The 12,525-nt window shown below is 49.2% G+C and overlaps 3 protein-coding genes across 3 annotated transcripts; all 3 read right to left on the bottom strand.

Moving 5' to 3' along the window:
• Nucleotides 1-521: 521 nt before the first annotated feature.
• On the bottom strand, nt 522-2,833 carry EDB91DRAFT_1251902 (Alpha/Beta hydrolase protein; the record flags this gene model as incomplete). The annotated part of the gene is made up of 15 exons (XM_041323435.1): nt 522-629; nt 685-754; nt 814-872; nt 919-977; nt 1,034-1,223; nt 1,277-1,460; nt 1,520-1,551; nt 1,611-1,738; nt 1,797-1,851; nt 1,903-1,940; nt 1,997-2,050; nt 2,099-2,202; nt 2,254-2,331; nt 2,395-2,572; nt 2,626-2,833. 15 exons carry the CDS (start codon nt 2,831-2,833, stop codon nt 522-524), a joined length of 1,545 nt encoding a protein of 514 aa, XP_041173714.1.
• Nucleotides 2,834-4,960: 2,127 nt separating this feature from the next.
• EDB91DRAFT_1152548 (uncharacterized protein) lies at nt 4,961-6,000 on the bottom strand. The gene is made up of 2 exons (XM_041319487.1): nt 5,356-6,000; nt 4,961-5,318 (listed from the first exon to the last, which is right to left on the bottom strand). Exons 1-2 carry the CDS (start codon nt 5,773-5,775, stop codon nt 5,199-5,201), a joined length of 540 nt encoding a protein of 179 aa, XP_041173713.1. The 5' UTR covers nt 5,776-6,000; the 3' UTR covers nt 4,961-5,198.
• Nucleotides 6,001-11,904: 5,904 nt separating this feature from the next.
• Nucleotides 11,905-12,494, bottom strand: EDB91DRAFT_1152536 (uncharacterized protein). The gene has a single exon (XM_041319486.1). It carries the CDS (start codon nt 12,231-12,233, stop codon nt 11,973-11,975), a length of 261 nt encoding a protein of 86 aa, XP_041173712.1. The 5' UTR covers nt 12,234-12,494; the 3' UTR covers nt 11,905-11,972.
• Nucleotides 12,495-12,525: the final 31 nt, after the last annotated feature.

Here is a 12,525-nt window from a genome sequence, read left to right as displayed (position 1 = left end):
TTTTGATTTCGAGCCTCACTGCAGGAGAAAGCTACATGATCGAGGGCACTGATGTCACACAAGTATCAAGTGCATACACGTCTCAGTCAAGAGAAAGGTTTCCACTGCCGTTCGCAGCGCATGATGCCCTTGTGGAGGGAGAGCCGTGAGGCGTAGTTGCAGCTTGCGAATGGACTTTGCTCGCACTTAAATGACTTGACAACAGTGAATCTACTTGGCCAAAATTTCAGGGGTGAATTCAGATGGAGTGAAAACTGAAATGTGCGGCTTGCTTTCAAATGGAATCTGGGTGCACTTATGTAAATGTCCTGGCAACTTGCTGGCAACACTGAATCTACTTCGCCATAATTTCAGTGGTGAACTCTATCTATGCGGCGTGAGCAGTGCTGCCAGTGGAGACGACACGAAGAGATATCAGAGCGTTATTCCCTTTTACTGCGCCGAATACGCCGACACACTTCGCCAATAGCTACATGCGTTTAGCTCAGCACGTTGTGATCATGGCAAAGATGAAACAGAACTCACGCGCAGCGCTCGAATACGGCCTTCTCGGTCTTGGAAGTGTAAACGTGAGGCACTCCTGAAGATGTCTCGTTGAAGATCATCTCTGTGAAACCACGTCGCCATGACTTCCAGGAAGGTGTGATATCTCCTGGGGAGTATCTGTGGTCAGGAGTCTCGTACATGGCCATAGCCAGGAAGGAATTCGAAAAAAGCGGTGATGAACTGGGAATTGTTGAATGCGGGACCACCTCTGAAACAATATGCGTCCATCAGAGCAAGCATTGATCCTTCACAACAACTTATAAATACGAAGTGAAGTAGTATGCAACATCAATGCCATGCAGACCAGGTGGAATTGCAAACTTGCCCTGCTTCTGTTGAGCAAACGTAAACAGTGATTTGTCTCGAGCTTACCTTCCAGGCTCGTTCTCCAAATGCTTTGAGCATATAATAAGTTGGGCAAACGAACATTGCTGAATCGACTCATGAAATCAGGAACGTGAATAAATTCCTTGGAGGACATACGCACATTCACTCATCGCAAGATTCGCCTGGTCGACGTTGGTTCCCTGGTTCTGGTACACCATCACTGCTCCAGCAATCTGAGCAGGACCAAAGTTCGGGAACAATGTCCTGACATAATCTGCGACGTCTAGGGTCGTTGATTGGTCCACAAGGATGTTCCCCTCATGCGCATTCACTACGGCAAGCAGGTAGTTCTAAAAGAAAAGTATGAGGGTCACTGTGATATGTATTATCTCATGGAACATACACCATTCAGACGACCCTTGCTCAGCGTTACCGTAGGTCTTTCCACGATGAAAGTGCCATCCACAACGGGGATGAATGTGAGCATACCAAAGAAGCCGTCAAGGTTGATGTTAGAGTTCAAGGGTTGCAGTGTATTAACGTCTGCAGCGCGCAAACAAGACAGGGTATCAGAACTTGAGCTACAGCTGTGAGTTGAGGGTATTAGCTCGGGAACGACCAAATGGAAAACTATGAAAGGACTCACTTTGTTCCGTTCACGACCATGCTGTACAGCATCTGGTAGTGGCAGCCGCATTCAGGACGTCACAGACATTGATCTCATGAGTGAAAATCACCTCCGGAATTCGGTCGTCATAGTTGTATTGCGAAGACAAGTACGTGGAACTCGTCATGACACCTCTGAAGAGGGGAGGTTGTGTGTTTCCTCCGTGCGCGACAACATGCTGTATCACAGAACCGGCGCCTGAAACACAGGAGTAATGAGCGAGGTATAACGACGAAGAGTATCCAACACGGCTCACCAGCAGACTGTCCCCAAATCGTGACCTTCGTGGGGTCGCCACCAAAGCTACTTATCTATCCCAGGTAAGCTTCCTATCAGCAACATGCGAGTAGATTTTTGCTCACGTATGCCTGGACCCACCGTAAAGCGTAATTTTGGTCAACTTTAATTTAAGTTCAGCCGAGTCTGAAACACTGTCAGAACTTGATAAACACGTACATAGTCCAGCATTGGGGGTACCGTCTTCTTTGACTGCCTGTCCAGCAAGAAAACCTAGCTAGAAGTGAGCGTATTTGAAAACTAGAAACAACGAAGACATACCAAATAAACCGAGGCGGTACTGGAGCACGACAGTGATGACGCCATGATCCGATTCCATGATTAACTCTGCGCCATTGTACAAACTCGCAGCTCCTGAAATATACCTGTAACAAAATCAACTTTATCAACAGAGGGTGATTTCACAGGCTACTTACCCTCCTCCATGAATCCAAACGACTACTGGGAGCCCACCCGACGGAGTGACCACCACTTCACTTCCAGGAGTGTATACACTACCAGATGCAGCCGGTGACCAATCCTAAGTGCCAAGATCATGGTTCCACGGCAGGACTTACTTCAAAAATAAGCAATCTTCTGACTGACTGGCAGCCCTCTTGCTCAGAGAGGTGCTTTCGAAAGGATTTGTTGAAGCGTTGCCCAGGGGCGCTTGATAACATTCATTTGGTTGCGTGGTAGCTTGTTGAACCCCAGAAACAGTCGGTGGAGGCTGCGGAGCCGCCCATCTCAAGTTGCCTGCCATATGCTTAGTCCATGGGCTGAGATTCAACACAAAAAACTGGACTCACCAAGTGGAGGTGCTGCATACCGTATTCCAAGGAAGCTGATGGTATTTGTAGCTGCGTCCACTGAACCTTGGTATTGAGCATAACCCAAGTCAATGAGGGGTGCAGATGCGGTAGTTGCCAATGCTTCTAGCGCAAGTAAAGCCTGCGAAATGGCCAGTATGTTGGCTCTGATCGACATTTTCAATCGCATGATCGTGGAGTAAGACATCGTCGTGATAAAATCGCACGACCGTATTATAAACCTTGCGTGAGCGGAGTCCGAGATGACCTTACCCACCATCTATGACAAGTTGATCACAGGACATGACGACCCTCTGGGTCATCCATCCCTAAGACTGACAGTTGAGGCCGTCCATTACGTCACGTAGAGCTTGACGAAAGAATAGATAACCGGCAGTTAAACTGCCAGATTTTGATTCGGGGTTCGAGTTTTACTGCAGAGGAGGCGAAAGCTACATGATCGAGGGCACTGATGGAATATTAGTATTAAGACATGCCTCAGTCAAGAGGCAGAGTTCCACGTAGTTCACTGCCGTTCGCAAGCGCGTGATGCTCTTGCGGGGAGAGAGCCGTAACAGTGGTGGCAGCTTGGAAATGGACTTCGGTCGCACATGAATGACCTAGTAATAGTGAGTCTATTTCGCCAAATTTCAACGGCGAGGGACGTTGATGTTCGACGACGTAGATCCCCGTGGACGCTGAAGATCCGCTATACATGTAGGAGACCGTGAGAAGGGGTGACAGCATTGATACTCACTGCTCTGCTCATGCCAAGTTCTAACGTCTAGCCGTCAGTTGGAGGTATGTACTAGAGGACGCTCGGAATGTCACGTGAATACGACAAACAACGCGTCAACAAAACTTCCCAACTTCTGTACTACTAGCTACTCCTTTAATTTGCTTAGGCCAATTTTGTCACACCTTGCGCACATCATCCCCGAACTTATTGCTCCAACGTTTTACATAAATCCTTCCTTTCATCTTTCCGCCACTAGGTCACAGTCCTCTCTCTTCTTTCCCCTCTGTCTTACACTATCACCCTCAGCCAGAATCAGAGAACGTCAGCAACGAGCGCCCCAATACCAACGCTGTCACCCCAGTAAGGCACGTATCTTGTCTAAAAGCTTCAGGGACACTCCTGGTGACAGGGTGAATGGTGTATCATGCTATTGCCACCAGCGCTCGTCTAGCATCCGACGGTGGGTGGCACTTTCGCCTGTCCAATCCCCGCTAGCGCTAGCGGGGCTGATTATAGTATATCTTCCGACCCTTCTCACAGTGCCAAATGACACCTCTGCACCCCATGGTACGTTTTCTTTGCCTTATGTCCATGCTCTCGATTCCCTGTGTCCTTTTCAACTCCTTTGTACTTATATGCACGCCTTCTGCCCTTATATGCGCCTCTTTTCTGCTGCTAGGTGCTTGTCCGCTCACTTCTACCTTTCTATGACCTGCTGATATCCCTGGAGCATCTTCCTGCTGGTTCAGCGGGATTTTCAGTACCGAGATGACCAAGATACGTGCTATCCTATGTTCTTGTTTCGGGCGCTTGCTTAATGTACAACATTTAACTTGATCTCGAATGCTGCGGGTGATTCTTGTAGGCATCGGTGTGGTGTTCTGACACTCCGGTTCGAAAAGTGACTGACTAACTCATACGGCCGCCAGTTACATCTTTGAACCGAGCAAGCAGATGGGCCTCAGGTACTACATGCCTTAAGACCTTTGTTCTTCTGTTATGAATAACGATTTCTGGCAGTGCCTCCGTCTCGGACCGACTCCCGGTGCTCTACTACGTCCCCGTTGTTCATTGCTGATCTGGCTGACGATGACAACCACTCTCCGAGTCAGCCGCGAGCTTTCAAAGTTGTCTCGACATTCTTGTTCACTTTCATTCTTATTCTCGCACCACCGCTTGTTGCTTCCATAGACTCAATCCTGCTCTGGGCTTTACCGCAGAGACTTTGCACGACTGGTGTACTTTTGATACTAGTGCTGCTACACTAATGCACCGCCTCTTGGGCCTTCCAAAGTACAACATGCTTCGTGTGATCTCGTGGGGCCTTCTAATCTATAAGTGATATAATATTCCCTTGCAAGCCTCAGCAGCCTTACAAGGTCAACACATCTTGGACACCCTCGGAAGGCCACCCTAGACACGCTCTCACAAGGCCATGCAAGAGAGGGCTATTTCCTCGCAAGGCATCGCAGGCCTTCCAATTTTCGCAATGTACAGCGGGACCGTGTATGGTCTTGTTGGGCCCTGCAAGGCCTCATCAGGTTCGGCCGGTTTTGCTGATGAATTATATATTGTGAGCTTGACTTTCAACTACTAGCTGACCCGAAGTAACGGTAGCTAATGCGGAAAACTACCTTCCAGATTGAGCCACTCCACTACTACTTACTGTCGCAAACGTCCTGGCGAGTATCTAGCGTACAAAGACACAATAAATAATGAATTTTCTTCGTAGAGAAAGCACAGTGCTAAACACCTTGTCGGGCGCGACCCGTGCTTCCCCGATTCCAACAGCTACTAAGTACAGAGAATTTTCTGTTCTTCAAAAAAAATGCAGCTACAATATCTCGAGTATCCTGATGTCCATCATGTCCTCAATAGAAGCCGCGTCTTTGACCTGTGCAATAATATCGTGATCTGACGCGATTCTCTTGTATTCTCCACCGCGCTGCTGCGCCTAGCAAAAACGCGCTGAAAGGCTGCCCAACGCGCACAATCAATCGCAATGCTCGCTCGCTCAGTTCCGGGTCAACCGGCTCCTGGTCTTCAGGCGAATCCTGCAACGGAGATCCAGGCATAGACCAATAATCTTCCTCGCTCCGCGTATCGTCTGCAACGTCAAGCATCCCTGCCAAGTTAGGGAGCTCCGCGAAGTCAGGCAGGTCGAGAAGATAACGATTCCATGGACGAACAAGCAAAAATGTTTGCATAGTGGGCCGTGTCGGTGAGAATTGACTCAGCCTGTCCTCCGTGGTGATCACCAGGTCACGAAGCCCGACCGCCTTGACTTCATACGTGACATATGTCTCTTGGTCTTGAGCACGACTCCGTCTGACTGCTGTGACACGAAACGCGATGCAAGGCAGACGCAACCTGCAGTTCGCGAAACGAGGAGCGGTCATGTGGTCAAGCATGGTATAAAGCTTCGAAGCTGATTCCACAGCCACGGCATTTCGCAGCAAGGAGACCGATGTTTGAATCTCATCTGCAGATAGAGATGGCAGAGTGTATGGCGGGGCTTTGTATGAAGTAATGTTGGCTGGCAGACAGCTGTTGAACTCGGATGATTGTCCCACCCAGTCCAGCGCACTAATGTCACCAGACTGAGCCACGACCTCCTGCAAGAGCCGCCCGAGCGCCTTTTGCTGCTTCTCGCCATAAATAACAGCGAGGTTGACGCCGAAGATGCCAAATAATGAGTATGCGATGTCTTCTGGCCATGTGGTGACACGTGCAGACACCCATTGTAGTTTCTCTCGGGCGCCTCTCATCCCTGGACGGAAGGAAACGAGGGCTTGTGCATCTATGCCTGTTGCATCTGTCAACTCCCGCATGATTTCGACTGACTCCTTGTGGTTGGGAGAGCGATCACCGAGGTATAGGGTCCAATCCTTCTGATAAAAGAGGACAATTCTGGGGGCTAGGAATTCTTGAACTGTCCATCCTCGCGTGTTCCAGGCGCTATTTGCGAGTGCGCCAGACTTGGATAAAGGTGGAACATCGGAGAGGTAAACGATCGTAAGCGCTGAGTAGCGATACCAGATAAACATGGAGTTGACCGATTGTTGGACCTCAACATTGTTGCTTTGGTCGATGCAGCATGTGTCAACCCATGCCCAGCGATACCCCATATCTCGAGCTGTTGTGCAGAAAGACTGCAACTTCGCGATGCCTCCAAGTGGATTCAACTCGTACACGACCTTGTCCTGGATGTCGCGCAGCAGTGGCTCTTTCCCTCCCCACCTATGCGACAGCATGACACAACGGAAGTACATTGCCACTACATCTTGGATGCGCTCCATTCGGAGGTCTGCATGCGCCATTGTTGATGATAAAAGCTCCTTGTACTCCATGCTCATTCTGAAGGTCTTGATCTGTGCCTCTCGATTGCATAAACGCCCAGCGAAAGTGTCGAGCATACGATGCGGGGCGTTGTCGAGTTGAGCGTTAATGGTCTCTTGAATAGCACCTTCTGCTTCGGCTCGACTGAGGTATTGTTGGCGCAGCTCTGGAGAAAGAGTCAAGCATGTTGAAAGATGTGTTATTCAGGACGTACGTTGTGTTTGCGAGTCGGGAGCATTTTCCACCTTGGAGAGCATGATTTCGAAGGCCTCGATCGCTTCATCATAGTGTTCTGCGCCATGAAGTGCTGCATTCCTCAACTGGTATCCGAAAAAAGACGAAGGGGTGAGGTCGATGACCTGCATATTTGCGCGATGAGAGTGCGACATAAAACAATAGATGTCATCGCACCTTCTGCGCATCGAGAAGCGCATCCTCCCATAGCATTTTTCCCAACTTCGCCTTGCAGCGGTTTGCAAAAATGGTATCGGTTGCTAAATCGAGGTCGATTGCCACCGAATACAGCTCGATAGCGCTGTCATAATCGCTCGTGGCGAGGGCAGTATCTCCCTTTGCTACGAGTCCAGCAACTCCCTGGGCAGCATAAAGAGTGCTGCAATCATGTTTGAAGGCTGAGTGGAATGCGGGTAAGCATTGTAGTCTGGTAATGTTATGAAGACTTGCCAGCGGACCAATCAAGGCAGCTTTCTTTCATAGATTCATCACTCCCATCCATCATGTATTGGTACGATTTGAGGGCTTCGCCAGGTCTACCTGCATGAACGAGTGCATGGCACCAATTCTGGTGTGCGGTTCGCCACAAGGACTTCGAGGTCCCACCCGAATAGCTGAACAAACAGCACACAGTTGAGCAGTGAAAAAAAGATTTTCAGGAGCATTGCATGCACGTACCACCACGAAGACCTCATATTTAGAATGGATGGGCGATGTAGATGAGAAAGCTATCACATTGACAGCAGCGCGGAAGTGGTCAGCAGCTTCGTTGTAATGCATGCCATCTAAGGCATCGGTTCCCAATTGGACATGGAGATAAGTCTGATGTGCGAAGTTCGCAAAAATCAGTGTCAACGCATTGATGTGGAATCAAGGACACTCACTTCGACGACTTGACAGGCTAGAGTATCAGCACTGGGGAAAGTAGCGGCTAGCTCCCGAACGCGCAGAATTGCTTCGTCATGTTGATGTGCATTAAAAATAGCGATGGCCTGCCAGGGGTCATGAAGTAGGGAGTATGCGAGAGAATATTCAAGATACCTTGATCAAGAGCAGAAGATGAGTGGTATTCAAATCTCCATCCACGAACATGTACACGAGGTCAAATGCCGTCATTGCCTCCTGGATTTGCCTTTTCCCGCAGAGGGCGATGCACTTGGAAATACAGCCTATTAACGAGGGCTGAATGTCGATGCTCTATTTCGCCATATAAGTTAGCCTATCATAATCAGGCCACCATGCGACAGTGTAACTTACCTTGAGTGCGTCATGGAGTGCACTGTCCCAATCATATTTTCTCGCCATAACAAACGAGCGATTCGCATAAGAGTTGTAGTTGTTGTCATCAGTATTGATCTCTTGTGTTAGTAGCCTATCAGCGGTAGGCAAGTCCCCAGTTATGCATGCATCGCGGGCTGTCATGCTCATGGCGAGGATCTGCATTATGTATGGGTCACATTGCGTCATAAGGATGATGGGTGAAAACATGCCTCCGAAACAGACACCTGAGCCTTGGCACCAAGATTGAGGGTTAATGTGCAAGTAAACGGACGAGCAGGAAATCAATAGAAACTCACATTTTTTGTCACCTGCTCCTCTGAAGCATCCTCTGGCACCGCATCCTTGGACAAGATGAGATGACGAGCGGTCGGGAAATTAACACTCCCCTCTGACACCTGTTTCACGGTAGTGACTTCCAGGGAAGCATCATTGGGTACCACCCATTCTAAAGCTTTCGAATCTGTACCTCCGCTTAGGATGTGCTTGCCATCCATCGAGAAGGTAATACTGTACACCTCGTATGAGTGCTTGAATATGGCGATGGTTCGTCGATCCGAGAGCCGCCACAGGCGAATATGGCTGTCGTCAGATGCGGATGCGACAAGGGTGCCAGTATGGTTTATGGCAATGGCGCGGACGATAGCAGTATGGCCCTTCCATGCCTCACCGACCTGCTTCCAGGTTGATGCATCCCACTCCCGTATGGTGGGATCCTTATAGCTTCCACCTGAGAGTAGCCGTGTGCCATCAAGCATCCACACGAGTGAGAAGTTCCACGCTCCGTCGAATGCATTGTGACCTTTGAATTTTGTGATGCATTCCCTGGTGCCTGGATTCCATATTTGGATATTCTCGTCTGTCGCGATGGCAAGATGTTGACCAGACGGGGAATACCGAATGCAGTTGACCTCTGCGTTACAATTGAGTGGGTTTTCTTGAACCTGCCATGTTTTTGTGCTCCAGAGCTCCGTTGTTCTGTCACGTGAACCACTCGCGAGCACTGCGCTATCCGGAGAAAAGTTGAGCGACATCATGCAGCGAGAGTGGACTTTGATGGGTGGGATGAGAGATTCCCCATCTCTGTTCCAGGCAATGACCTCTCCACTCTTATCTCCGCTTGCTATGAATTGTCCGTCACTTGATACTGCAACTGTTTGTATAGTGTTGCGATGCCCCTGCATCTCCTTCAACACAACACCATTTTCTAAGTCCCACAGACGAAGTGTCTTGTCGTACGAGCCCGTCACCATACGGCGTCTATCGGGGAAGACCGCGACTTCCGGGGCATGATTTTCGTGACCTCCAAATGTTCGACTGGGGGTGGTGATTCGAATGATGGGCTCCGCTTCCGCCATTCTGCTGTGACCGTCAAGTGTTCGACTAGGTGTGGTGATTCGAACAATGGGCTGCGCTGCTTCTGCAATTCTGCTGGAGGTAATCTGCATTTCGCATGGTCACATTGAGTCATAAGAGTGAGTGGTGGAAACATGCCTCCAAAGCAGACACCTGAGCCTTGGCACCAAGATTGAGGGCTAATGACGGATGAGCAGAAAATCAATGATAACTCACATTTTTTGTCACCTGCTCGTCCGAAGTGTCCTCCGGCAATACTAATGCATCCTTGGATGAGGTGAGATGAAGAAGGGACGGGAAATGAACAGGAACTTACCCCCGACGCCTGTTCCTGGGGAGTGACCTCCAGCAAAGCGTCATCGGGTACCTCCCACTCTGAGACCTTGGGATCTCTACCTCCGCTTAGGATGTGCTTGCCATCCGTGGAGAAAGTAACACCGTACACCTCGTATGAGTGCTTGAATATGGCGATGGTTCGTCGATCCGAGAGCCGCCACAGGCGGATATGGCTGTCGTCAGACGCGGATGCGACAAGGGTGCCAGTAGGGTTTATGGCAATGGCGCGAACAACGTTACCATGGCCCTTCCATGCCTCACCGACCTGCTTCCAGGTTGAAGTATCCCACTCCCGTATGGTGGGATCCTTGAAGCTTCCAGCTGAGAGAAGCCGTGAGCCCTCGAGCGTCCACACGAGTGAGAAGTTCCACGCTCCGTTGTTGAATGCATTGTGACCTTTGAATTTTGCGATGCATTCCCGGGTGTCTGGATTCCATATTTGGATATTCTGGATTGTCGCGATGGCAAGATGTTGACCAGACGGAGAATACTGAACACATTTGACATCTGCGTTACAATTGATTGGATTTTCTTGAACCTGCCACGTTTTTGTGTTCCAGAGCTCCGTTGTTCTGTCCGATGAACCACTCGCGAGCACTGCGCCATCTGGAGAAAAGTCAAGCGATATGATCAGTGAAGAGTGAACCTTGATAGGTTGTGTCAGAGATTCGCCATCTCCGTTCCAGGCAATGACCTCTCCAGTCCTATCACCACTTGCTATCAACTGCCCGTCTCTTGATACCGCAACTATTTGTACTCCGTTGTGATGCCCCTCTATTTTCTTCAACATAATGCCGTTTTCTAAGTCCCACAGACGAAGCGTCTTGTCGTACGACCCCGTCACCATACGGCGTCCATCGGGGAAAACTGCGGCTGCCAGGACATTAATTTCATGACCTTCAAATGTTCGACTAGGTGTGGTGATTCGAATGATGGGCTCCGCTGCTTCCGTCATTTTGCTGGAGGTGGATGATGTACAGTCAATGTGGACTTGCTGTAAGGTTTGAGGGTGTACATGCCGTTTTTGTGCTGCTTCACAGCCTCATATCTCATTAGACGCCCAGGACACGAGGCTTTACACCCCTCAAATCTATATTTAATATTTATTGCAAGGCTGTATCCCGGTTATCATATCTACCTTACTCGACGATTTCACTTTACTTCACGGCGTCCTGACTCCTTTGTGACTGGACCATCGCCTTTAGTCTTCTGGGACAGGATGTCCTACTCATATGTTGGTGCTATTATAGCGCACTGTCCAACCTGTCCGGATTATGAGTCAATGTACTATTGCCTTGTCTGTTCTGTCAATTTCCACAGTCTGCAGGAGTATGTCCAATAGTCTCGCTTCCCGTATAGGCTAGTTCTCATGAACTTTTGTTGCAAGGTCGAGCTGTGAAGGACTTCTCATGTGTTGTTCAGAACTATTTACTCTGAGCTAAATGATATGCGTCGCATTCGTGATCAAATCTTGAGGGGGTTCTCTCCCAATAACGGGGCGGCCCATCGTTGTTGAACCTTTCTGTGGCAATCTTGCACGCTCTTGAATGCTCTCAGCCAACTCAGGATCTACCCCCTTTTTAATCTGAGTTTGTTGTCTGCTGGCAAATCACTATGTTAGACATCACCGAGGATCTGCTGTTTATAACATTTTGCATGGCTCAACTGCATTAATGTTGAAAATATCGAAGTGCCGATGTACAGGACCTCGGGTGTTCATCCCAATCGAATTCTGCTGCTGGGACATTTTCCGTCGCGTGCCCCCAATCTCCCTGACATCTATCATCTTATGACCCAGTGATAGACGACCTTCTTCACCAGTGCTACAGCCTCCCGCATCCTGCTCATCAAATAAAGCATTCAGATCGTCTGTGCCTGTCCATTAATGACTGGGGCCTTTAGCGGGGGGCGACCGTGTCAACCAATTGGAAACCATTAATGCTCGTATGCTTGCTACAATTGAATTATTTTCGACTAAGTGCAAAGCCCTACTACGTGTGTATGCAAGTCATTGTCAATAATGAAAACTCCTGAAAGTTGTTGGTTCTTAATAAAAAAAAAGCAGCTACAATATCTCTACCGTCCTCACTCCATCTATCATGTTGCGAACAGAAGCCATGTCCTTGACTTGTGCAATGATATTGCAATCCGTTGCGATCCTCTTGTATTCTCCGCCATGCTGCTGCGCTAGCAAAAATGCGTGGAAAGGCTGTCCGAGGCAAGAAATCAATCGCAACGCTTGGAAGTGAGACTCCGAATCAACTGGCCCCCTGTTTCCAGAAGATCGACCGAGTGAATCAATGAATGCTCCGAAAGGTTGTCGCATGCGATCGATCAATCGCGATGCTCGTGGGTGAGACTCCGAATAAACTTCTGCAGGAGACTCCTCCACGCTCTGTGTGTCATCTCTAGAGTCAGGACAGCTCGAGGAGGTAACGATCCCACGGACGGACAAGCAGGAACGTCTGCCGAGTGGCAATGGCCCTCGAGGACGGAATCAGCCTATCTTTTGTGGTGATCAGGAGGTCATGAAGTCCGTCTGTTTTCACTTCATACGTGATATTTGTCTCCTCTTCTTGAGCACGGCTCCGTCTGATTGTTGTGACACGAGATGCGAT

The sequence above is a fragment of the Suillus paluster genome (genome assembly GCF_016628075.1).
Source record: "Suillus paluster strain FC165 chromosome Unknown EDB91scaffold_60, whole genome shotgun sequence".
Classification (NCBI taxonomy): domain Eukaryota; kingdom Fungi; phylum Basidiomycota; class Agaricomycetes; order Boletales; family Suillaceae; genus Suillus; species Suillus paluster.
This window is presented reverse-complemented; position numbering and strand designations above follow the sequence as displayed.

Bases quoted from the DNA above. Each gene is read 5' to 3' on its own strand.
- EDB91DRAFT_1152548 (XM_041319487.1), bottom strand. From the start codon at position 5,775: ATGCTTGACCACATGACCGCTCCTCGTTTCGCGAACTGCAGGTTGCGT. The intron at 5,319-5,355 runs GTGCGCGTTGGG...CGTTTTTGCTAG, and splicing joins AGCGAGCATTGCGATTGATT to GCGCAGCAGCGCGGTGGAGA.
- EDB91DRAFT_1152536 (XM_041319486.1), bottom strand. From the start codon at position 12,233: ATGCGACAACCTTTCGGAGCATTCATTGATTCACTCGGTCGATCTTCT.